Source organism: Carcharodon carcharias, chromosome 16 (genome assembly GCF_017639515.1).
Source record: "Carcharodon carcharias isolate sCarCar2 chromosome 16, sCarCar2.pri, whole genome shotgun sequence".
Lineage (NCBI taxonomy): Eukaryota > Metazoa > Chordata > Chondrichthyes > Lamniformes > Lamnidae > Carcharodon > Carcharodon carcharias.
The window spans coordinates 74663876-74687480 of record NC_054482.1 but is presented as its reverse complement, the minus strand read 5'-3'; the positions used below and the strand labels follow the sequence as shown (position 1 = coordinate 74687480).

At 38.7% G+C, this 23605-nt stretch overlaps 1 protein-coding gene across 1 annotated transcript in view; it reads left to right on the top strand.

The window, feature by feature from the left end:
• Positions 1-23605, top strand: part of LOC121289456 (ras-related protein Rab-3B) — a 152088-nt gene continuing 128483 nt past the window's right edge. The window contains exons 1-2 of the mRNA XM_041208961.1: positions 1-272; positions 6361-6588. Of these exons, the coding sequence (XP_041064895.1) occupies positions 6361-6588 (228 nt within the window). The 5' untranslated portion in view covers positions 1-272. The remainder of the gene's footprint in view (positions 273-6360; positions 6589-23605) is intronic.

The window sequence follows — 23605 nt, the reverse complement described above, 5'->3', positions numbered from 1 at the left end:
TTTTGTAATCTCCTCTGCCCCACCAGAGCGGTGAGATGCTGGGATTGTGTTTGTTATACCCTCACTCACTGGAAGCAGCAGCAGCAGCTCTTCAGAGCCATCTGTAAAGAGGCAGTGGAGCTGCAACTAAACTCTACTGGGAAATCGACCTGGCGGCTTCGCGTCTATTGCCATTAAACATTGAACAAGAATTGTTTTTGTTATCTTTTGACTTGTATCCGGGTTTAGTCCAGTTATTTCAGAAGAACTGAGCAGAATAATCATACAATAAGGTGAGCGTCTCATTTGTTTTTGCATCTTCCGTGAGGACAGGTTTTCCAATTCTGATTGACCAGATTGTAAGTACACCAGCGTGGCTTGTCTTTCCAATTGCCCTAAAAGCTGATGTTACTCTTTTTTTTCTTTCTGGATACCGAAGTATTTTATTTTCGGGCAGCAGATCTCTTCTGCTAAGTGGCATTTTTGCTCACAAGCCCCAGACTCACTTTGAGAGCAGGCTTTTATTGCCCATTAAGATCGCAGCGAATTTGCGATGAAATTTGCCGGTTCTTTCAACACCCCGTCGTGTTCTGCACTCAAGCCCATCTATCAGATCGCAAAACATTTATTGTTTTGGAAGGCAAAACAAATTCCTTCCGATGCAAACTGGATACAGTGTTAATGAATCTCTGGAATATTGATGTTTTAAATTGCTACAAGTGGCCAAATGAGTCTGCGCCTAATATACACATTGAACGTCACTGTGAAACAACACTGCTTTATTTTGGGGAAAAAAATGCCTATCTAGTCTGATTTAACATTGTGCGATGTTTTACATCGTTTACTGTGAGGCTGTTTATTATGGTTTTACAAAAAAGAATTGAAGTGTTTGACCGCATTTGCTAAAAAAAGAGCAACAATTTCACCATCCAATCCCTAAAGGGACTTAAGTAACGTCAATCAATCCTGTCATGTTTTTGTCCTCCAATATCAGATAGTAGTTGATTTAAAAATAGTGACTGCAGTGATGTGTGTTGGAAAATTATTTAAGTGTGCACCTGGTACTCTCTGGATCGTGTACCATGTGACGGATAGTTCTTGAAGGATTTAGTAACATACTAAGCCAGTGGGACATCCCCATTTCTGTTGATCTTAAATAAAATCGACGAACTGGGTTTTTAAACAATTGTTTTGCTTTTAGGGTTTTTGCAACATAGCTGGTTACTTGCCCAGTGTAAGACTTACATATTCCACTATTTCACATGCAATTTCAGCAGTAACAGTTAATGAAGAACAAGATTACCAGTAACCTCTACTGGCAGTTATCTTTCTCTCCCATCTAAATTGAACAGTGGAGCCTTATGCGACTATTGAGACTTTTTTGAAGAAACAAATACATTTTAAAGCTAACTTATCAAGCAGCACAGGAAGATAAACAAAGCAAAGATTAAAAAAAAACTGTGAAGGCTGGCCATCTGAAACAAAAATCAGGAAATACACAGCTTGTGATTAATTGGAAAGGAAAACAGATTAACTCCCAAATGTCTATCTTGGGCCCTCCATTTGGTATGATACTTTTGCAGCTATCAATAAGTTGAGTTATTCCCTTGTCCCCAGTAAAACTCTTAACTCTGCATCGACCCTTCCTGTTTCCTCTTCATTTTTGCTCCTTCAAGTTCAAGGGGCACAGATTTAAGTGTGTATGGGTGGGGTGGGGGGGGGGTGCAATTGGTTTAGCTGTTCATTGCCATATCTGGCTGAACTACCTCAAGCAATATCAGGGCTTGTTATTCATGACCCAGGATCATTCTGGAGGGTAGAGACAACCACCAGCCTTTTCTCCACTACATTTACCTATATTGGCTTTTGGTCCCTCAATAATTCAACGTTAAAATTCATATCCTTTTGTTGAAATTCCTTCATGGTTTTATCCTTTCTATTTCCGTGGCCTTCTCCTGCTCTACAACTCACCAAGAACTCTATGTTTCTCTAACTCTCGTCCCTTTTGCAATCTCTGCATCTTGAACCCCCACCTTTGGGGGCTGTGCCATCAGCCACCTAATCCTGACGTTCTGGAATATCCTCCCTAAACTTTTCCATCTCTCCTTGATAAAAGCCACCTCTTAGACCAAGCTTTTAATCAAATATGTCCTTCTTCAGCTGCTCATCTATTTTTTGTCTGATGATACTTTCATGGCATGTTTCGGGACATTTTTTCTTCTTAATGGTGTTCAATAAATGTAAGTTATTGTTGTACACATTCTGTTAAAAGGTTCTGATGAAGGGTCACACCCAAAAGATTGATCTATCAATCTCTCAGTGCAGTATTAAGGGAGTGATGCACTAATAGAGGTGTTGTCTTTTGGATATGGCCTAACTGTCCTCTCAAGTGGATGTGAAAGTTTGAAGAAGAGCTGGGGAGTTTTTCTGGTATCCTAGCTAACATTTATAACTGAGACATTGCTAAATCTCAAGGTGACATGCATAGATCAGGATAATGGGCAGGCGATTTACTGTAGTGGTGAAGTAATACATTTTGGGGTAAAAATAAGCAATGGAAATATATACTGAAAGATGTTGGTGAACACAGTCCTGGGATTTGAAGTACATAATTCTTTGAAAATGTATATATATTTAAGCCATAAAAAGACCAGTTGAATTTGAGTTTTATAAATTCTACATTTCATTTCCCCCTCTTTGACAACTACTTGGTCTATGGTGCAATGGTTTTGCTCATGGGTATCCTTCTCTAAGGATGTTGGCAATGCAGAATACCTGTTTGTCAATTCAACACCCTTAGATGATTTCTGTACTGTTTCTTGTTTCTTCTTTCTATCCCAATTGATTGTTACCCAGTTCCTTTTCTCATTAACCTGCTCTGCCTGCAAGATGTCCAGGTCCTGGAATGTGCATCTCACAGAGCCTTCAGTCTGTCATGTGTGACAGTGTCTCCATCAATTTCCTTAGCTCAGAAACTTTAGGTTTGAGTATAAACAGTTGGAGACGCTTCCTGGAGATGTGGTAATACCCAAAATGCAAAGCATCCAGGAACTCACATCAGGAAAGTGCGTCTAAAGCTTCACCTGTCTCAATCCCCTCCTCCCCTCTCCCCCTGCCACACCATAGCAAAGCAAATCATTTTCCCAGGCCTTTATTCAAGAGTTCTAAACATTCCTTCTTTAGCTCAGTCTCCACTTTGTCCTTATGCCTCTGTGAAGCACTTGCCAAATTTTCCTATGATAAAGACCAATGAACACCAGTTGCTATTTGCTTAAAAATTTAATAAAAGCAAACATTGCTTCACCTGCAAAGCTGGATATCCAACTTTCTATTCCTATGTCCAAAATGTTGATGTCTATGATAAGAAACTGAGGCCCCAGTCCAGGTCTTAGGGTGTGACACATGGTGTTCCTCAAACAGAATACATTCCTTTTATCCCTACTCTCTCATAACCTACATAATAGTACAACTGCCACAGGGAAAGAAAAAAAACAATCAGCGAATAGTTAATCACATCACTTACATGATTAATTGATTAACCTATTACAGGTTCAAATCAAAATGCAGGTAAAGCATCATAAAGCCAAGTTTAAACAGATCCTAAATAGTTGTTAGCATTAAAAAATGAAGTCAATCAATGTCAACATATTGCCCAAACTCATTTTGCTTGGGACCCCCTAAAGACAGAGTAGATGCTTATATCTCACCTGTTATACATTTCAGTTAACGTTAGAGGAGTGGAATTCTGTGGTTAAGGGTTCCCTGCACATTCCAGGTGTACATACTAGAAAGTTGCACACCCCTAGCCTTAATTTCTCATCCATTAATTTTACTAAATGTAAATTTATGGGCTGGAGATATGTAATTTATAGATATGTATTGCTGGTGTATACCAGAAATATCAACATAGAAAATCTTCCCAAATATTTTAACCACTGGCATCCAGAAATGCATTCTGTATTTCCATATGTTTCAGATCAAGTCACCTGCTGTGTAGGGATAATAGTTTACTCTGAAACTCTGTCACCTACCCAGCACTGATCTAAATCAAGCCCATGAATTGAAATAAAATCAAGTAGCCGTAAATAGTACGATTAGAATCCCCGGTTGTCCAGATTAAGAACAAAACACCTGACAGGCTGATCTGGTTCAGGGCAGAGGTGTGTCGGACGTTCAAATTCAGTTTGAATCTATACAATAAAAGCTGAATTTGTCTCCCAGTGTAAACAAAGTTATGGACCTAATTGGAAAATAACATCATCACGCCAAAAGCGCAATTACATTTACTCAGCTACATGTTATCATGTATAGTGATATGGTGATGGTGAAGTCACACACACATATTGAAAATACTTAGAGGCTTTGAATCTAGGTAGCGTCTGATTATATAGCCTTTTGCAATGGAAAAACTAATTGTTTAGATCAAAGGAACCAGCTGCTAATTAAATCAATGAAAACACCATTTAAAAGTTAGTTAATGAGACAAACAATTTAGAGCCTTATTGCATTTGATCACAAATATTCTATGTATTCCTAGGCTCAATAATTGTTAAGAAAAGCTCTATGCAACAGAAAGCAAGGGAGTAGCTGGAGTGTTTTTTATGAGATCTAGTAGGAGATCTTATTAAGCTAAGACAGGCCCATCTTTAGCAAGTAAAGTGTTTTACAGATAATGTCAATTAATATTTCCTTCAGCAGGCAATATTGTAATTTAAACTAATTGTACTGAATGAAGCCTTTTAAAACTGTCATTGTGCTATGCATCTTGCTTTTATGAATTAATAGAGAGTGATTGGACGCAGGCTCACATCTACACTTTTCCATTTGTTTATTCCAAGTAGCTTCCCTAGAGAGAAGGAGAATCTGAAAGCAAAGGCCTACCAACACTTTCAAATTCAAAAGGCAGTCCACATATGAGATTGAAAACTCACCCTACCTGCTTTAGAGACATAATCACATGCCTGCCTATGCCAATAATTCCCAGCATTTCTCTTATGTTCAACAGCATGAAGAAGAAATGAATGAAAAAAAATACAGTAAAGAAGATCGAGCAAAGAGAGGAGTGTATTAATCCTACTTTGTTGTCCCCTAATTAAATGAATAGTAACTGAATTTACCTTTTTGAATTGTAATATTCCAGTTGTATAGCTCTTCTGATAAACACATTTTTAATAAGAACGTGTTATTTGTTTAATTGTTGTAATGGTCTTGTAAATTCACAGAACCTTATTTATTCAAGTCAGAAGGCATTAATCTCTAAAGTAGCCATATTCAACTGGAGCTTGGGCATAATTGACACCTCTGGGTTCACATATAGGATTAACAAAGGATTCAGATCTCTCCAAATTCATTGTAGGAAATTGAAAACAAATGGACCCTTGCTGATATCAACTGAGTATTTCTGTAGTCCTTACTGCCTTGAAATGGCAGGTTTTCACAAGATGCACAGTATAATTAGCACCAGAATATATATGGAAGACCTGAGGCATGAGGGGAAGTTTCCAGCAGGATTGTTCATTTTCAGGTTAGTATTTATTACAATGGAAAAATGTGCATCTGGATAGCCCCTTTCACAATGTCATTACTTTTAAAAAATTCGTTCAAGGGATGTAGGCGTTGCTGGCTGGGCCAGTATTTATTGCCCATCCCTAATTGCTCTTGAGAAGGTGATGGTGTGCTGCCTTCTAGAACTGCTGCAGTTCATGTTCTAATGTTGGGAAAACAATGTATGAAAAAGAAACTGCAAGAAAGATCCATCCATGGCTCACTCAGGAAGTTCAGGATAGTATTAGACCAAAATAAGTAGCTTACAATATTGCAAAAAACAATAGTAAATCTGAGGATCGGGAGTGATTTAGGAAGCAGCAAAGGACCACCAAAAAGTTGATAAAAAGGGAAAAAGTAGAATTACAGTAAACTAGCCAGAAATGTAAAAAAAAGTAAGAGCTTTTTTAAGTATATAAAAAAAGAAGAGAGTGGCTAAAGTAAATGTTGCTCCCTTAGAAGCAAAAACAGAAGAAATTATCATGGGGAATGAACAAATGGGAGAGGCATTGAACAAATATTTTGTGTCTGTCTTCGCAATAGAAGACACAAGTTTCATACCAGAAATAAACGGTAACCAAGGGGCTAATGGTCTATTCCAGCTCCCATTTCTTGTGTCCTTGTTCTTGTGAAAGTTAAAAAGGGATCTTTGGCATGTATGTAAGGTGTTTTTTTAACCAGGCTAGTTTCTGCTCTATCACCTCATGCTAAATGATTGCTATTGTTGTAAAACCTCCTAATTTGTGATACATTCTTGTTTGTTATTGCTTTATGGCTTTATTTCAAAGTGTCTGTTTACAGTTTTATGACAGGTTTTTCTTCATCTGGCATTTTTAGATGGCTTCTGCAACAGATTCTAGATATGGTCAAAAGGATGCATCTGATCAGAACTTTGATTACATGTTCAAGCTTCTCATTATTGGAAACAGCAGCGTTGGAAAGACATCTTTCCTCTTCAGATACGCAGATGACACATTCACATCGGCCTTCGTTAGCACTGTTGGTATTGACTTCAAAGTGAAGACTGTTTACAGAAATGATAAAAGGGTCAAGTTACAGATTTGGGTATGTAGTATTCATTTTATGTAATTCTCCCTAAATTGATGAAACACAGAACAAGATTAGCTATTGCATGAAGTTTATCTGGATAGCTCAATATGGTAATAAGCTCAAGACATACTGAAAATAGACAGAATAATACATTTCATATGTTGGTGGAGACTCTTATTGGACTGTGGTTCCACATTGGCTGGATTGCTGTCAGTGGCATTGAGAAGTGAAGAGCAGCAGTTGGGCCCATTAGCAGCTCAGCTCAGGTAGGAATGGAGCATTGGAGATTCAGAGAGAAATAGAGATTGGGAGTAAGGGACTGTGGGGGAGTAGGGGAAATACAGTATTGGTTGAAGAAATCCTATTTTGTTCTGATTTCTGCTGGCAATGCTGACCCACTGACCCATGTTAACTACACTTCAAATTTGGTTAGTGTGTATTTAATCTGTTGATAGGATATTGTGGCATATTTTTTGATATTTTCTACATTATAAGGAGCATTAGGAAATAGATTAAAACTCACCATGAGTGTTCTGGTCTTTCACAAATTATACATAAGTAAATCAGCCTGTTGGTTTGCAATTTGCCTCCACTCACCAAAGTCTGTATCAGTTTACCTTCCAGGTGGAAGTGGAAATGCATGTGGGAACACATGTGAGATTACAATGTCCAATTTACCTAACAAATTGTTTATTTTTATGCTATCCCATGACCACATGTTGGGCAATAAAGGTAAATTCCTAATTGTACAAGATGGGGCCCTGCCGTGGCCCACTTGGTAGCACTCTCATTCTGAGTCACAAGGTTCTAGGTTTAAGTCCCACTCCAGGGCTTGAGCACAAAAATCTATGCCGACGCTCCAGTGCAGTACTGAGGATGTGCTGTAGTGTTGGGGGTATTGTCTTTTGGTTGACATGTTAAACCTGCCTACTCAGGTGAATGTATAAGATCCCATGACACTATTTCAAAGAAAAGCTGGAAATTATTCCTGGTGTCCCGGCTAATATTTGTGCCTCAATCAACAAAAATAAAAGTTTATCTGGTCATTATCACATTGCTGTTTGTGGTAGTTTGCTGGTTGCAAAGTAACTGCTATGTTTCTATGTTATAACAATTCAAAAGTACTCCATTGGCTGTAACATGCAATGGGATGTCCGTTGGCCGCGAAAGGCACTATATAAATGCAAGTCTTCATTTCTTTATTTGGGAGGGACCTGCAAAAATTAACCACCAGATTACTTAGTGTCCACCCAAAATTTGTAACAAGCACCATGCAAAGTGGTGAGCCTGGAAATCCATTTGGGCTCCTGATAGCATTATTCATATTCAGAAGCTGTTGTTTCCCCAGGATCTATATTTAAAGAGCTTGACACATCTACATGGACATGCCTGGAGAGACCAGATGTTGCACTAATTTCACAAGAGAAGCTGTTGCAGGATTGTATAATTATACCAGGATAACCTGCAAACAACATTTGATACAGGGACTACTCCTTACATAGTACGGGAGGTTATTGTTAATTATTTCTGAAACCAGTTGATGTAGGAAACCAGGCGTCAATCTTTTACTTAATTTATTTACAGAATGTAACATTACAAATATATGCCTCCTCACTAACCAACACCAATGTCCTAGAAGTCTCTCTTTATATGTTCTTAAGGCACTTATTCAACGATGTCGATCTGTTTATCCCTAACCTTATTAATATAATTAACATATCATTAGCAAATTCCTCTATTTTCTTTCAATCAAAACTTTATAACACACAAACAGTATTTCAAAACAAATTGAAGAAAAGAGAAAAATTGATTTTTGATATTCTGTACAACAAACTATTATACGAGATGTTCCTCTTCTAGGTCTTTTTTTGTGCAAGCACTCCTTTTTGTAAAGCAATCCGACAATTGTTGACTTGATTGTGACATTTGATTGTGGAGATTTATTTTAGGAACATAGGATTTAGGAGCAGGATTAGGCCATTCAACCTTTCAAGCCTGCTTCACCAGTCAATAAGATCATGGCTGAAATGGTTGTGGTCTCAGCTCCACCTTCCTGTCTGCATCCCATAAACCCTTGGCTCCCTTGTCTAACAAAAATCGAACTCAGCTTTGAATACATTTAAATGCCCAGCCTCCATTACCTTCTGGGGAAGAGAATTCCACACTCTAATGATCTTCTGAGAGAAAAAAAAATCCTCATCTCTGTCTTAAAAGGGAGATTTCATTCTTAAACTATGTCTCCGAGTTCTCGTTTCCCCCACAAGAGGAAACATCCCCCCATCATCCACCCTCAAGGTCTTATGTGTTTCAATAAGATCACTTCTCATTCTTTTAAACTCCAATGGGTAGAGGCCCAACCTGTTCAACCTTTCTTTAAGCCCTTCATCCCAGGAATGAGTCAAATGAGCCTTCTCTAAACTGCATCTAAAGCAATTATATATTTTTCAAATAAGGAGACCAAAACTGTACACAGTGTTCCAGATGTGATCTCACCAAGGCCCTGTATAGCTGCAGTAAAACTTTCCCACTTTTATATTCCATTCCCTTTGCAATAAATGCCAACATTCCATTTGCCTTCCTAATCACTTGCTGTACCTGCATACTAACTTTACGTTTTTCATGTACCAGAATAACCAGATCCCTCTGTACCACTAAGTTCTGCAATCTCTCTCCATTTAAATAGTATACTGCTTTTCTATTCTTCCTGCCAAAATGGTCAAGTTCACATCTACCCACGTTATGCTCCATTTGCCAAATTTTTGCCCACTCACTTAACCTGCGAATATCCCTTTGCAGACTCTCTGCCTCCTTCCAAAAGCTTAATTTCCTATCTATCTTGGTGTCATTGGCAAATTTAGCTATCATACATTTAGTCCCTTCATCTAAGCCATTGACACGGACTGTAAATAGTTGGGGACCCAGCACTGATCCCTGTGGCACTCCACTTGTTATAGCTTGCCAATCTGAAAAAGACCCATTTATCCCATTGTCTGTTTCTTGTTAGCTAACCAATCCTTTACCCATGCTAATATGTTACCCCATACAACATGTGCTCTTATCTTGTGTAGTAACATTTGACGTAGCACCTTATCAAATGCCTTTTGGAAATCCAAGTACACCACATCCACTGGTTCCCCTTTATCCACCTTGAATGTAACTTTGTCAAAAAACTCTAATAGATTAGTTAAACACGATTTCTCTTTCGCAAAGCCATGTAGGCTTGTGATTTTCTAAGTATACTGCTACCATTAATAATGGATTCTAGCACTTTTCCTATGGCAGATGTTAGGCTAACTGGTCTACAATTTCCTGTTTTCTGCCTCCCTCCTTTTTTGAATGAAGGTGTTAGCTATTTTCCAATCCACTGGGACCCTTTCAAAATCTAAGGAATTTTGGAATATCATAATCAGTGCATCTACTATCTGTGCTGCCATCTCTTATAAGACCGTAGGATGCAGACCATCCAGTCCTGGGGACTTGTCAGCATTTGAGCCTAATAGATTTCCTCGCATCTTTTCTCTGGTGATGGTGATTGTTTTAAGTTCATCCTCCCTATCACCTCTTGATTTTCAATTATCTTTACGAAGTTTTCTAAGTCTTTTAGCGTGAAGACTGACACAAAATACCTGTTCAATGCCTCTGCCATTTCTTTGTTTTCCATTATCAATTCCCCAGGCTCACTCTCTAGACGACCAACACTAGTTTTAGTTACTCTTTTCCTATTCAAATACTAGTAGAAACTCTTACTATTTGTTTCTGTATTACTAGCTAGCTTTCTCTCATACTCTGCTTTCTGCCTCTTTTTTATCTTTTTAGTCTTTCTTTGCTGGTTCTTAAAGTTGTTCCAATCTTCTGACCTACCACTAATCTTTGCAGATTTGTACAGTGTTTCTTTCTATTTAATACTATCCTTGACTTCCTTATTTAGCCACAGATGATGCATCCTTCGCTATGAGCCTCTTTCTCACTGGGATAAATCTTTGCTGAGAGTTATTAAATATCTCCTTAAAAGTCTGCTACTGCAAGTCTACTGTCCTACATTTTAACCTAGTTTCTCAATTCACCATAGCCAATTCTGCCTTCATGCCTTCATAGTTACCTTTATTTAGGTTTTAAACACTAGTTACTTCTCACTTTCAAGCTAAACATGAAATTCTATCATGTTGTGATCGATGTCACTTAGACGCTTCTTTACCATGAGGTTGCTGATTAGTCCTGCCTCATTGGAACACTACCAGGTCTAGGATAGTCTGCTCCCTGGTTGGCTCTAGAACATACTGCTCTAAGAAATTGCCCCAAAAACACTCTATGAAATCATTTTCCAGGCTACTTTGCCAATTTGATTTTCCCAATCTACATGTAGATTAAAATCACCCATGATCGTTGCTGTACCTTTCTTATACACACCATTTATTTCTTCCTGTATGCTCTGTTTTATAGTGTAACAACTATTAGGGGGCCAATAAACTACTCCTATAAGTGACCGCTTACCTGCACTGTTTCTTATCACTACCCAAACTGATTCTACATCCTGATCTTTCAAGCTAAGGTCATCTCTCAGTACAGAACTAATGCCATCCTTAATTAACAGAGCTACCCCACCACCTTTTCCTAGCTTCCTGTAATTCCAATATGTCATATAGCCTATAACATTTAGGTCCCAGCCTTGGTCACCTTTCAAAGCATGTCTCTGTAATGCCTATCATGTCATACATAGTTATCTCTATCTATGCTAACAATTCATTCCTTTTGTTACAAATGCTGTGTGCATTCAGATACAGGGCCTTAAACTTTTTTTTAACCATTTTTGCAATCTCTGGCCTTATCTGCTGAGACATTCTTACGATTGCATGTTCTGTCCCACTCTGTCACTCTGGTAATCATTACCCAAATTGGTGCCCTGCTCTATTACTTTGTTGTTTCCCTTTACCTTACTATATATCCTCTCACATGGTCCCTTCCCCTTCACTATTTAGTTTAAAGCCCTCTCTATCAACCTAGTTATATAATTTGCCAGAACACTGGCCCCAGCATGGTTCAAGTGTAGACCGTTCCAACAGTATAGTTTCCACTTTCCCCAGTACTGGTGCTAGTGTCCCATGAATCAAAACCCATTTCCCCCACACCAATCTTTGAGCCACATGTTCATCTCTAATCTTATTTACCCTATGCCAGTTTGCTCATAGCTCAGGTATTAATCCAGAGATTATTACCCTTGAGGTTCTGCTTTTTAATTTAGTCCCTAGATGCTCATACTCCCTCAGCAGAATCTCTTTTGTAGTCCCACATATAATGTTGGTACCTACATGGATCATGACAACTGCGTTGTCTCCCTCTCACTGCAAGTTCCTTTCCAGCCCAGAGCAGATGTCCCGAAGCCTGGCTCCGGGCAGGCAACACAGCCATCTGGACTCCTGCTCTTGGCTGCAGAGAACTGTGTCTATCTCCCTGACTATAACTATACTACCCCCTTCTACCATACATTCCTATTTATTCCCCCCACTTGAATGGCTTCCTGTACACAGTGCCCTTGTAAATTAGCTCATCCATCTTGCAGCCCCGACTCTCATCTAAACAGCTGAACAAACCTCAAACCTGTTGGACAATTGTAATGTCTGAAGCTCCTGCACTCCAGCCTTCTGGATCCCCTTACCTGCCTCACTTGCAGTCACACCCTCCTGTCCCTGACCACTTACCAAATCAGAAGATCCTATCCTAAAGGACGTGACGACCTCCTGGTACAAAGTATCCAGGTAACTTTCCCCCTCGCTGATGTAACCCAGTATCTGTAGCTCAGCCTCTAGCTCAATGACTAAGCCGAAGTTCCTACAACCACAGAGACTTATTGCAGGTGTGTTTGTCCTGGATGAAACTGGCGTACAGAAGCTCCCATATTCTGCAATCGCAACACATTACCTGCTCTGCCATTCTTAATGCATTTTAATTAACCAATTACTTAATTTTATTTAACTATTTATTTCACTTTTTATTTTATTTAGTGCCTTTCCTTAGCACCACCTACTATACTAATTCAAACCTCAGTAATAGAATAGACCTTTACCACTTAGAAAAAACAAACATTTTAATATATTTTGTTTTAATTGCCAGCTATTTACACATTTTCCCATGAGCAGTTACTTACCAGCCAATCAACTTATGGCTTTCCTGTGATGTCACTGTTCACTACTTTTTAAAACTGAAACTCCTGTCTCCCATCTTGCTGTTTTAAAGACTGTTATGATATGGCAGATGGCAATTGCCAAGCTGATCAAATCCCAAAGGGAAACTTGGTCAAGCTACCACAATGATTTTGCAATTTGTATTTATTACGAGAAGATACGTACACTGACGTCACAAGTAAAGAGTCCACTTTGGAGATTTTAAAGATTAAATTACAACATTTAGCAACAAAAAAAGAGTTAAACACACAAGCTTACAATTATACAGTTAAACTCAGTCTTATAACAGTTCCCAAGATTTCTACTTAACTAGACTCCCAACCACACACCCCCTTTCAGATAACAGCCTGAATAGATTCTTAATCTATAAAACATCCAGCAATCTTACCACAAGCACCCACTGTTGCTATAAGGGAGGTATGTCACAGCTTCTCTCTCCCTGTCACTTGACAATGGAACTCCCAGGCTTTTAACAAAACCTTGCACTCTTGACCAAACCAGCACTTCTTTGGCGTGGCTATGTCTATTTCACACATTTTAGACCTATTTCACAGGTCTTTTAGTCCACCGGTCAAGATCTCACAAGGTCATTCCCACTCCATCTTTCTTTAGATATATTTTCTCCCTTTTAATCTTTAAATCCCATCGATTCACCCTTGCTTTGGAAGTTACTTTTCCCAGGATATAAACATCTTTCATGTTGTCCTTATGGCTAGCACTTTTGGGAAAAATAAACTTAATAACTTTCCCTGATTTATCTTGCCATTTGTAAAACATCTTATCATGTCCCTGTGAAAATCAAACAACCTCTCAACTTATCTACGAAATGCAAATTCCATTCACAATGTATCTGCTGAGACTTCATCTTAGCTCACACATCTCCATTTCAAAATGCTTGTTTTACACTTAATCCCTTTGATGATTTAAACCTTGCAGCCTGACCGTCTTTAGTTTAATTAAATTAGTCTCACACACACACACAAACATGCACGCACAAGCTTGCTCCAGTATCCCGCAGTAATCTTAGAAAAACAAATGATATTTCCTTTACACCTCCATCCTTATGGAAAAATGAACCATCATAATTTTAAAAGACGGTTTCATTTTCTCAACCCATTTCGCCTTACTTACTATGCTTATCTCTATACACAAAACTATTACACTACCAGGTACATGAATTAACATGACAATATATACAAAGCCGTTGTATCAACTGATGTCACTTCAGTCCATTGTCCATGTTTTAAATGTCCAATTTCCTTTGAACTTTAAACACTTGATAACACATCTGCAATTAAATGTTCTCGTCCTGCCACATGTATAACCTGTAAATTAAATGGCTGCAATAACAAACTCCTTCTGAACAGTCTGGCACTTCAGTCTTGAAATTTGTCCAGAAATTTTAAAGGATTGTAGTCTGTATAAATAATTTTTTCTGAAGAATTACTTGCAACATAAACCTCAAAATGTTGCAACGCTAACACCTGACCTAGAGTCTCTTTCTCGATGGTTGAGTATCTTTTCTGAGGTACAGTCAGCTTCCGTGAAAAATATCCTACTGGATTTTCAATTTCTGTTTCATCTTCTTGTAACAACACAACGCCAATACCCAGATCACTTGCATCAATCACCAACTTAAACTGCTTGGCATAATTAGGTGCTGTAAAAACTGATGTAGTAGTCGACACAGTTTTTAAACTGTTAAATGCATTCTGATACTCCTGTGTCCATTGAACTTTCTTGTTCCTTTTTAATAGTTAGTCAATGGAGCAACCACACTGCTTAAATTTGGTACAAGCTTCCAATAAAATCCATTCTGCCTAAAAATCTCAAAACTTCCTGTTTTATTTTAGACACTGGCAAATTCATAGATGGCATTTACTTTCACGTCTCGTGGTACCACCTGACCATGTACAGTGGTATGGCCTAAACATGTAACTTGTACTTTCACAAATTCACTCTTAGCCAAGTTCGCCACCAAATTAGCTTCCTGCAGTTGATCAAACAGTTCGCTCAGTTGTTGTAAATGTTCCTCCCACATTTGATTGAAAACTACCAAGTCGTTAATATAGACAGCACAATTGCTCAGTCCTGCAATTCAGTCTTTGAAATGCTGGTGCATTCTCCATACCAAATGGCATAACTTTGAACTGATATAGTCCATCTGATGTTCCAAAAACTGATATCCCCTTTATTCTCTCCGATAAGGGTACTTGCTAATATCTTCGCAGCAAGTCAATCTTTGTGATAAACTCCGATTGTCCCACTTTCTCAATACAATCTTCCAACTGTGGAATAGGATATGAATCCACTTTGTCACTGCGTTTATTTTTTGATAATCCACACAGTCTTTGTGTTCCATCTAGTTTCGGCATCATTACAATCAGTGAACTGCAGTTACTGCAACTAGACTCTATGATGTCATTTTGAAGCATGGATTCAATTTCTTTTTGTAATTAAGCTAATTTTACTAGATTTAATCTATAAGGATGTTGTCTTATTGAAACTGAATCTCTCACATCTACATCATGTACAGCTAAATTTGTTTCCCTAACTTATTCCCACAAGTAGCTTTCTATGACTGCAATAGCTTTTCCAAATCACTTTGACACTTGTCTGGAAGGTAACTCAGTATTACATTTAAATTTTCGAGCGCTCCTTCGTTGTCCAATTTAATTAGAGGAAAATCAATTTCAGAATCTTTTATTTCTACCTCCTTTTCCTTATCTACCACTACCAATACCTCCTTCTGGTTATCTTCCCTGTCAAAGTACTTTTTACGCATATTTACATGACACACCCTCTGCTTCTTTCTTCTATCTGGAGTATTTATTGAATAATTTACTTCACTCAGTCTCTTTTCAATCCTGTAAGGCACACTAAACCTTGTCTTTATTGATTCGCCTGACACTGGCAACAATTCTAACACCTTCTCAACAGCAACAAAACTATGAGTTTTTGCCCTTTTATCCACACTTGTCTTCATCACCTGCTGTGATATCTTGAAATGTTCCATAGCTAACTCACATGCTCTGTTTTTCTCTGAATTTTGTCACACAATCTGGGAGAGTATTTTCAAACTTTGACCTACTAGTTTCTTCTGAATCAACTTAAGTAGTCCCCTTACTTCCTGACCAAAGACTGTTTCAAAAGGACTAAACTCTGTTGATTTGTTAGGGGCATCTCTAATAGCAAATAACAAGAATGGAATCCCTCAATCCCAGTCCTGTGGTAGTCTTGACTATATGCTCTCATCATAGTTTTAAAAGTTTGATGCCACCTCTCTAAAGCACCTTTTGATTCAGGATGATAAGCTGATGATTTAAACTGCTTTATTCCCAGGCTGTTCATTACTTCCTTAAACAGCTGTGACATGAAATTCGAACCCTGATCCAACTGTATTTCTTTTGATAACCTATATCTTGTAAAGAATTTGATCAACTCCTCTACAATCCTCTCTGTCGTAATATTTTGTAAAGGTATCACTTCCAGAAACCTGGTGGACGCATCCATGATTGTCAGCAAGTACTGATTTCCACTTTTGGTATTAGAGAAGGGCTCTACACAATCAATCAGGACCCTGGTAAAACGTCCCTCAAGTTCTGGAATCAGAATTAAAGATGTAGGTTTAATTTGTGCTTGAGGTTTTCCTGACACCTGACATGTGTGACATGTTCTACAGAATTTGACTATGTCTTTATGCAGTCCAGGCCAATAGAAATGTTTTTGTATTTTCGCCTGAGTTTCCCTAATTTCTAAATACAGCTATTGGAATTTCATGAGCCACTCTTAATATCTCATGTCTGTATCCAGATGGTATTAATATTTGATGTACTACCGCCCACTCCTCATCTGTTGGAAAATGAGACGTTATCCACTTCCTCATTAGCACATTATTTTTAAGATAATAACACTCTGGGATACATCCTGCCTCTGTTTCTGAACAAGGTGTCTGATATAACTGCTTTATTTGTGGATCTTTCTGCTGTAACTCTACCACTTTCACTGAGCTAAACACTTGAGCTTCACCCTCTTCAACCTTCTCTTCCTGAACAATCTTTTCAAAGACAGATCCAGCTAACTGGATGTCAGCATCCTTCCCCTGTCTTTTAGATTCTTCCTCTTCCTGTTTCAACCTATGAGTTTGTGATCTTGTTACTACACAATCTGGAAACAATCCAGGATGGCCTTTTTGCAATGTCCCTGTTGATTGTGTCTCCACAAGCTGCTCAACTACAGTAGGCACCACTAACATTTGTGACCCAATTACATAGGATAAATTGAACCCCTGGAATGGGCAATTCTTCTACCACCCCAACAAACACCTTGCCTGTTTTCAACTTTTAAAAATATTTACCTTACTTAATGGAATATGTTTAGTATCTCCATTAATTCCACTTATTAATACTCTTTCCTTCTTTTCAGAAGAGCTTGTACAAATTTAAACATCACCCCTCTGGACAACAAATAGCCACTATCCCATAACATTAAGGACTGACTGGCTGCTTTGTTCCTTAAAATTTTGATATCTTTGCCTGCTCCAGCCTGTACACATGGATAGGCTTTCCCGTCACATATAAAATCTTTAAACATTTCTGTAACCTGTTCTTCAGAATCCCTTTGGTAAATTGTGAACAAATTCCCACTTCTTTACCTACCACTGATTCTTCCTGCTCCATTTGTGCACAAACCATTGGTTTTTCTTACCTCTGGATCTCAGAGCCCACAGTACTCTTATTTCCAGAACTTTCCTGTATTCCAATTACTGCAACAGGTTTTCCCTGTAACCTCCAATACGTTGACTTTGTGTGTTCAACCTTATTACAGTGGAAACATTTACATCTTCGAGTGTCACTTCTACCCTCAGGACCTTCCTTTCTGGTCTGAGGAGAAATTTCCTGAGAATTTCCATCTGTCCTTTCTCTTCCCTGACTACCTGCCTTCCTTCTACCTTCCCACCTCCTATCATTCTCGGATTTAGAAGGGTGATGGAAGAAAGGTTTTGACCTATGGACCAACTCATAATCATCAGCTTACTCTGCTGCTTGCCTAGCCTTTTTAACTCTCTATTCCTCCACATGAGTTCTAACTACCAAAGGAAGTGAATCTTTAAATTCTTCCAAAAGAATTAGTTCTCTAAGAGCTGCACATGTTGTCTCTATCTTTAATGCCTGTATCCATTGGTCAAAATTATTTTGTTTTACTCTCTCAAACTCAATATAAGACTGTCCAGGCTGTTTCCTTACATTCCTAAATTTCTGCCTGTACGCCTCAAAAGCCAACTCATATGCACTCAGCATGGCCTTTTTTACTGCATCGTAATCCACAGATGCCTCTTGTGACAGTAATGGATATACCTCATGAGCTCTACCTACCAACCTAAACTGTAAAAGCAAAGTCCAGATTTCTTGTGGCCATTTCATTTGCTTAGCTATCTTCTCAAACGAAATAAAGAATGCATCTGCATCCCTTTCCTCAAACTTCAGAAGAGCTTGTACAAATTTAAACATCACCCCTCTGGGCTTTGGGTTGAAAGCAGTCGACTCACCTTCCTCAGCATCTGAGGTCTTTTTTTTAAGGTCCAGCTTTTTAAGCTCGTATTCTCTTTCTCTCTCCTTTTCTCTTCCTCCATTGCTAACTTCATTCTGGAGGTCAAATTTTCGTATTTCCATTTCTCTTTGAAATGCTCTCTCTTTTCCATTTTCTCTCTCTTTTGTCTTCAATTCAAAATTTTTCATTTGCAACTGAAATCTCACTATCGCCAGCTGTGACTCACTAGTTTTAGGCATTGTTATGACACAGCAGTTGGTAAGGGCTGAGTTATTTAAAATCCCAGAGGGAAACTTTAAACAAACTATATATACTATAACCTATATTTTCAATTGGTATGTTTGAGATGCAGCTCTCAATTCAGGAATAAAACCAACAGGCCTTGAGAGGTTTTTTTACATAAATTAAATTAAACATTTATTAATTTAACAAGGTATTAAACAAATACACATGTCTACAAATTACTACCATAATAACTATTAAACAAATCCCCAAGTTAATCACTCCCAGGTAAATATCTTCACCAAGGCAACGACAACTCATAGGGCAGAATTTTATGTTTGGCATGCAGGCACAGGCGATGTAAAATCAAAAGGCAGCTGTAAGCCTTCAACTGGCTCCACAGTGAAAAGAACCTCTTTTTGAATTCAAAAGGTGAAATGCTTTGCCTGGTGCTTGGTTAAGTCTTTGGGGAGAATTTTCTCCCCATCGCACCTGCCCGCTCCTGTTCAGGCCCCCCCGATGGGGAGAATTTTCCCCATTGGGGGGCCTGAACGGGAGCGAGCAGGTGCGCAGCCGATTGCCGCCGGCGATTGGCTGCATGCTGCCTTTTATGTGGGCGGGCCATTTAAGGCCCACCTAGCGTGACACATACCCAGAAGCGCTCAGCGTTTCCTGTGCGGGCGGCGGGAAGTAGGCTGAGTCGGGGCATGTGCATGAAAGAGCACAGAAATCTCCCTGAGACAATCGGCTGTGCGCCTGCCTGCTCCCGTTCAGCCCCCCTGAGGGGGAGAAAATTCTCCCCCTAGACATAACCAAGCACCAGGCAAAGGATTTTCCCCCTTACGAATTCAAAATGAGATTCTTTTCACTGTGAAGCCAGCTGTAGGCTTGCAGCTGCATTTCGATCTTACATTACCCGCGCCCACACGCCGAGCCTAAATTTCTGCCCTATGAGTTGTTGTTGCCTTGGTGAAAATATTTACCTGGGAGTGAGGCAGCACAGAGCTGCCTCAGGGAGATTAGTTTGATTATCAAATATTTTAATAAAGAACAAAAAGTTTTAAGATGTCCCCTCATGTGACAGTGTCATATGAGCTGGGACAAGTCAATGAACTTTAATTAAAAAATTATTTGAATTATAAATCCTTCATGAAACCTCATCCCGCCCATTGATGAGGTTTCATGATAAATGCGAAGGCCACCTGGGCTCTTTGCCTGCTCGCTAACGTTAAGGTTGGACAGGCAGCTCAGTTGATTAATTAGTTTTTAAATGGCCTTAGTAGGCCTTGACAGTTTGGCGGGTGCACAGCTGACTCCACAGCGTGCCTGCCGAACTGAGGATCTGAATGATGCATGGTGACGTCGGGACGCACGCCCAACATCACCGTGCGTCATTTTATGCGTTGGTGAGCGTTTCTGGCCTATGGGTTGCCCTAATGGAGATTAGTTTGGGAATTTGTTAAAAGTTACAATAGTGGTAATTTGTAGCCATGTATATATATATTTTAACCTGTGTAAGTTAATAAAAGGTTTCAATTAGTGTAATGTAAAGCCTCGAGAACTGATTCCTGCATTTTAGAGTTGCATCTCAAACATAACACTTAAAATTATAGGTTATGACAGTTGTTTAAACTTTCCCTCTGAGATTTTTAAATAACTCCGCTTTACCAACTGCATCGGTCATAACAATTGTGGGTGTGGGTGGAGTCAGCTACATGCCTGCTGATAACTAAAAGGCCTATTAAGGCCATTGATAAGCTTATTAAATTCAAATTTACCTTGCGGTTGGCGAGCAGGCGAAAAGGCCAAGTGGCCTTTACATTTTTTAGAAAACCTCATCCAAGAGCAGGATGAGGATTCCTAAAGCAAATAAACATTAAATGAAAACTTTATTTAGGAATTAAAAACATGTTTCATCTTATGTGACAGTCACATGAGGGGACATGTTTTATTAAATTTTTACTGTCTTTATTAATTTTTTTAAAAAGCGCTTCAATCTCCCTGAGGCAGCTCAGTGCCTCAGGGAGATTGACACGCTCTTTTGTATGCATGTGCGCTAGGCCCGGCTCTCCCTTCTTCCCCCACCCGCACAGGCAGCACTCAGTGCTTGATTGGCTGCCCACATGAAATTGATGAGCGGAGCCGATTGCAGGTGGCAGTCAGCTGCCCGAGTGTCCCCGCCGAGCACCCCAGCCAAAGGCAAAATCCTGCCCATAGACTTAAAACAGATGCCAGACAAAGCACATTTTATCTTACGAATTCAAAATGAGGTTCCTTACAATTTGGTTCCTTTGCACATTTGGGCTTACAGGCTTAGATCTTAATTGTCTCTGAATCACACACAAAACTCTTTTTCTGTATATACCTAGCCTTCCCTTTGAATGAAAATTCTCATTGTATCACCAGGCCCTTTGAACGCCACCTCTCCTAACAATAAAACCCCTTTCATAGTACCGATTTTATGAGTAATATAAACATATTGCTTGGTGTCTCCTAGCTAGGTGCAAGATTTCACCCCCAGCCTTTGAATGGTTTATTCAACAAAATGCAAATTTACCCTCTACTTTACTGTTAACATCTCAAAACCACTAAACATCAAAGCATCCAGACTAGCTGCCTTTAATCAAATTAAGACACACGCATTCACACCCACAGACATAGACCCTACTACAAGTTCAATTTAAAATAATTTCCAATAACATTATATACATTAATATCTTCATGACAGCATCCCTTCCAATTTCAAATGCTGCGGTATTAAATTATGTCCGTTTTCTTTGCCCCTGCAGTTAATCCTAACTGCAAATTATCCGCCAAATCTGTTAACTGAGCCTTAGTTACTTTTTGTAAACCAATCAGGGTTACATCTTCTACTCCCAGAAAAATCTTAGCAATGGTTAAAGCCACATTTGCAGTCTAACCGCATTAAAATCCCTCAACACCAACTCCTGAGTTCAACGTTCTTCTTGCATTCGTAACCTTGAGATTCACCAACCCCAAGCCAATCAAGGAATTTTTTGAATACTGCGAAAAGCCCCCAATTTTGTTATGATATGGCAGCTGGCAATTGCCAGGCTGACCAAATCCCAAACAAAACAATTTTGCAATTTGCATTTATTATGTGAAGGTACATGCACAGAAGTCACAAGTAAAGAGTCCATTACCACCTTTGGAGATTTTAAAGATTAAATTAAACATTTAGTAACAAAAGAAAAAAAAGTTAAACACACAAATTTACAGCTATACAGTTAAAGTTAGTTTTATAACAGTTCCCAAAATACTTCTACTTAACTAGACTCCCATGTACACATCCCTTTTTGGATAATGGTCTGAATAGATTCTTAATCTATAAAACATCTGGCAATATTACCACAAGCACCCACTGTTGCTATAAGGGAGGTATTTCACAGTTTCTCTCTCCCTCTCAGAATCACAGGATCACAGAATCACAGTATCACAGAATCACACAGTGCAGAAGAGGCCCTTCGGCCCATCGGGTCTGCGCCAACAATGGAATTCCAAGGCTTTTAACAAAACTTTACACTCTGGACCAAACCAGCACTTCTCTGGGGTGGCTAGAGACTGCTCTTTCACTGGTCTATTTCTCACAGTCCACCTCTCAATATCTCACAGGGCCACTTCCATAAACCTTTCTACCTTCCTTGAAATATATTTTCTCCCTTTTAATCCTTAAATCCCATTGTTTCACCTTTGCTTTGGAAGTTACTTTTCCCAGAATATAAAAATCTTTCATGTTGTCCTTATGGCCAACACTTTCAGGAAAAATAATCTTAATAATTTTGCCTAATTTATCTTGCCAGTTGTAAAACATCTTATCATGTCCCTGTGAAAATCAAAAAAACCTCTCAACTTATCTGCAAAATGCAAATTCCATTTATATTGTATCTGCTAAGACTTCATCTTAGCTCACCCATCTCCATTTCAAAATGTCTGTTTTATACTTAATCTCTTTGATGATTCAAACCCTGCAATCTGACTGTCTTTAATTAAATTAGTCACACACACACACACACATACACACACAGATGCACACACAAGCCTGCTTCAGTATCCCACAGTAATATTAGGAAAAAAATGATAGTTCCTTTACAATGCTTTTTTCTAACATCTCTTTTACACTAGCAACATCAATCCTTAACCTTTTTTCAGTCAGACCTTTTGTTGAATATCCCATGGGAAATGCTTATCTATGTAACATTCAATGGGTAAATTATTCTCAGAATGCCAATTGCATAGCATTTCCCTTAAAATATTTGACAAGTGAAAACCACATATGTATTGTTGCTACATGAGCCAGTGGTTCTGCAGCTAAAGTACTTTTAACCATCTTTTTTAATTTCTTAGTTTCCTAGGCCAAGGGACAACATTTTGTATTTTCATCCACTAAGTGCATTATAAAACCAGCTATATTAGAACACCTATCCAGAAGATTAGCATGAGAAATGACGGTTAAAAATGATTAAGTTCATGCCTTTTGAGTCGTCCAAGGGTATGCATTTCTCTGTACTTAATTTTTTAGCTGTTTTATTTGCCCTTAAAATATCCTCAACTGTACTGTGTTTCATCATAGTATTTAGTTCCCATACATCCCAGAGTGGGACTTGAACTTGGAGGTTTTGGCCCAGAGGGTGGAATACTATGATTGCACCACAAGACTTGCAAACACCTTTGTCCCTCACCTTTAAATCTATGGTTACTACTTCATTAAACTCTCTTGCCAATGGAAGACTTACAATGGGATGTGGCGGCGTCTTCTGATACTTATTACATATGTCACATTTTGCACTAATCTCTTCGATAGGCCTTGTATACTCATCATCCACCACGTCTGCATCCTTAGTAAGATTTTTAATCTGTGACAAGAAAGGTGAGCAAATTGTCTGTGTAACTTCAAAATAATTTTTTTCCTCTCTGACTTTTATCACCTGATGCCGTTAACATTTATTTAACATTCTGATAAGAAATGTCAGGTTTTGTTAAAGGGATGCTATAATGCTGTAATTCAGTGACCTTCGCTTATTTTTCAAGCGAGGGCCACTTCAACAAAAAACCTGCAATGT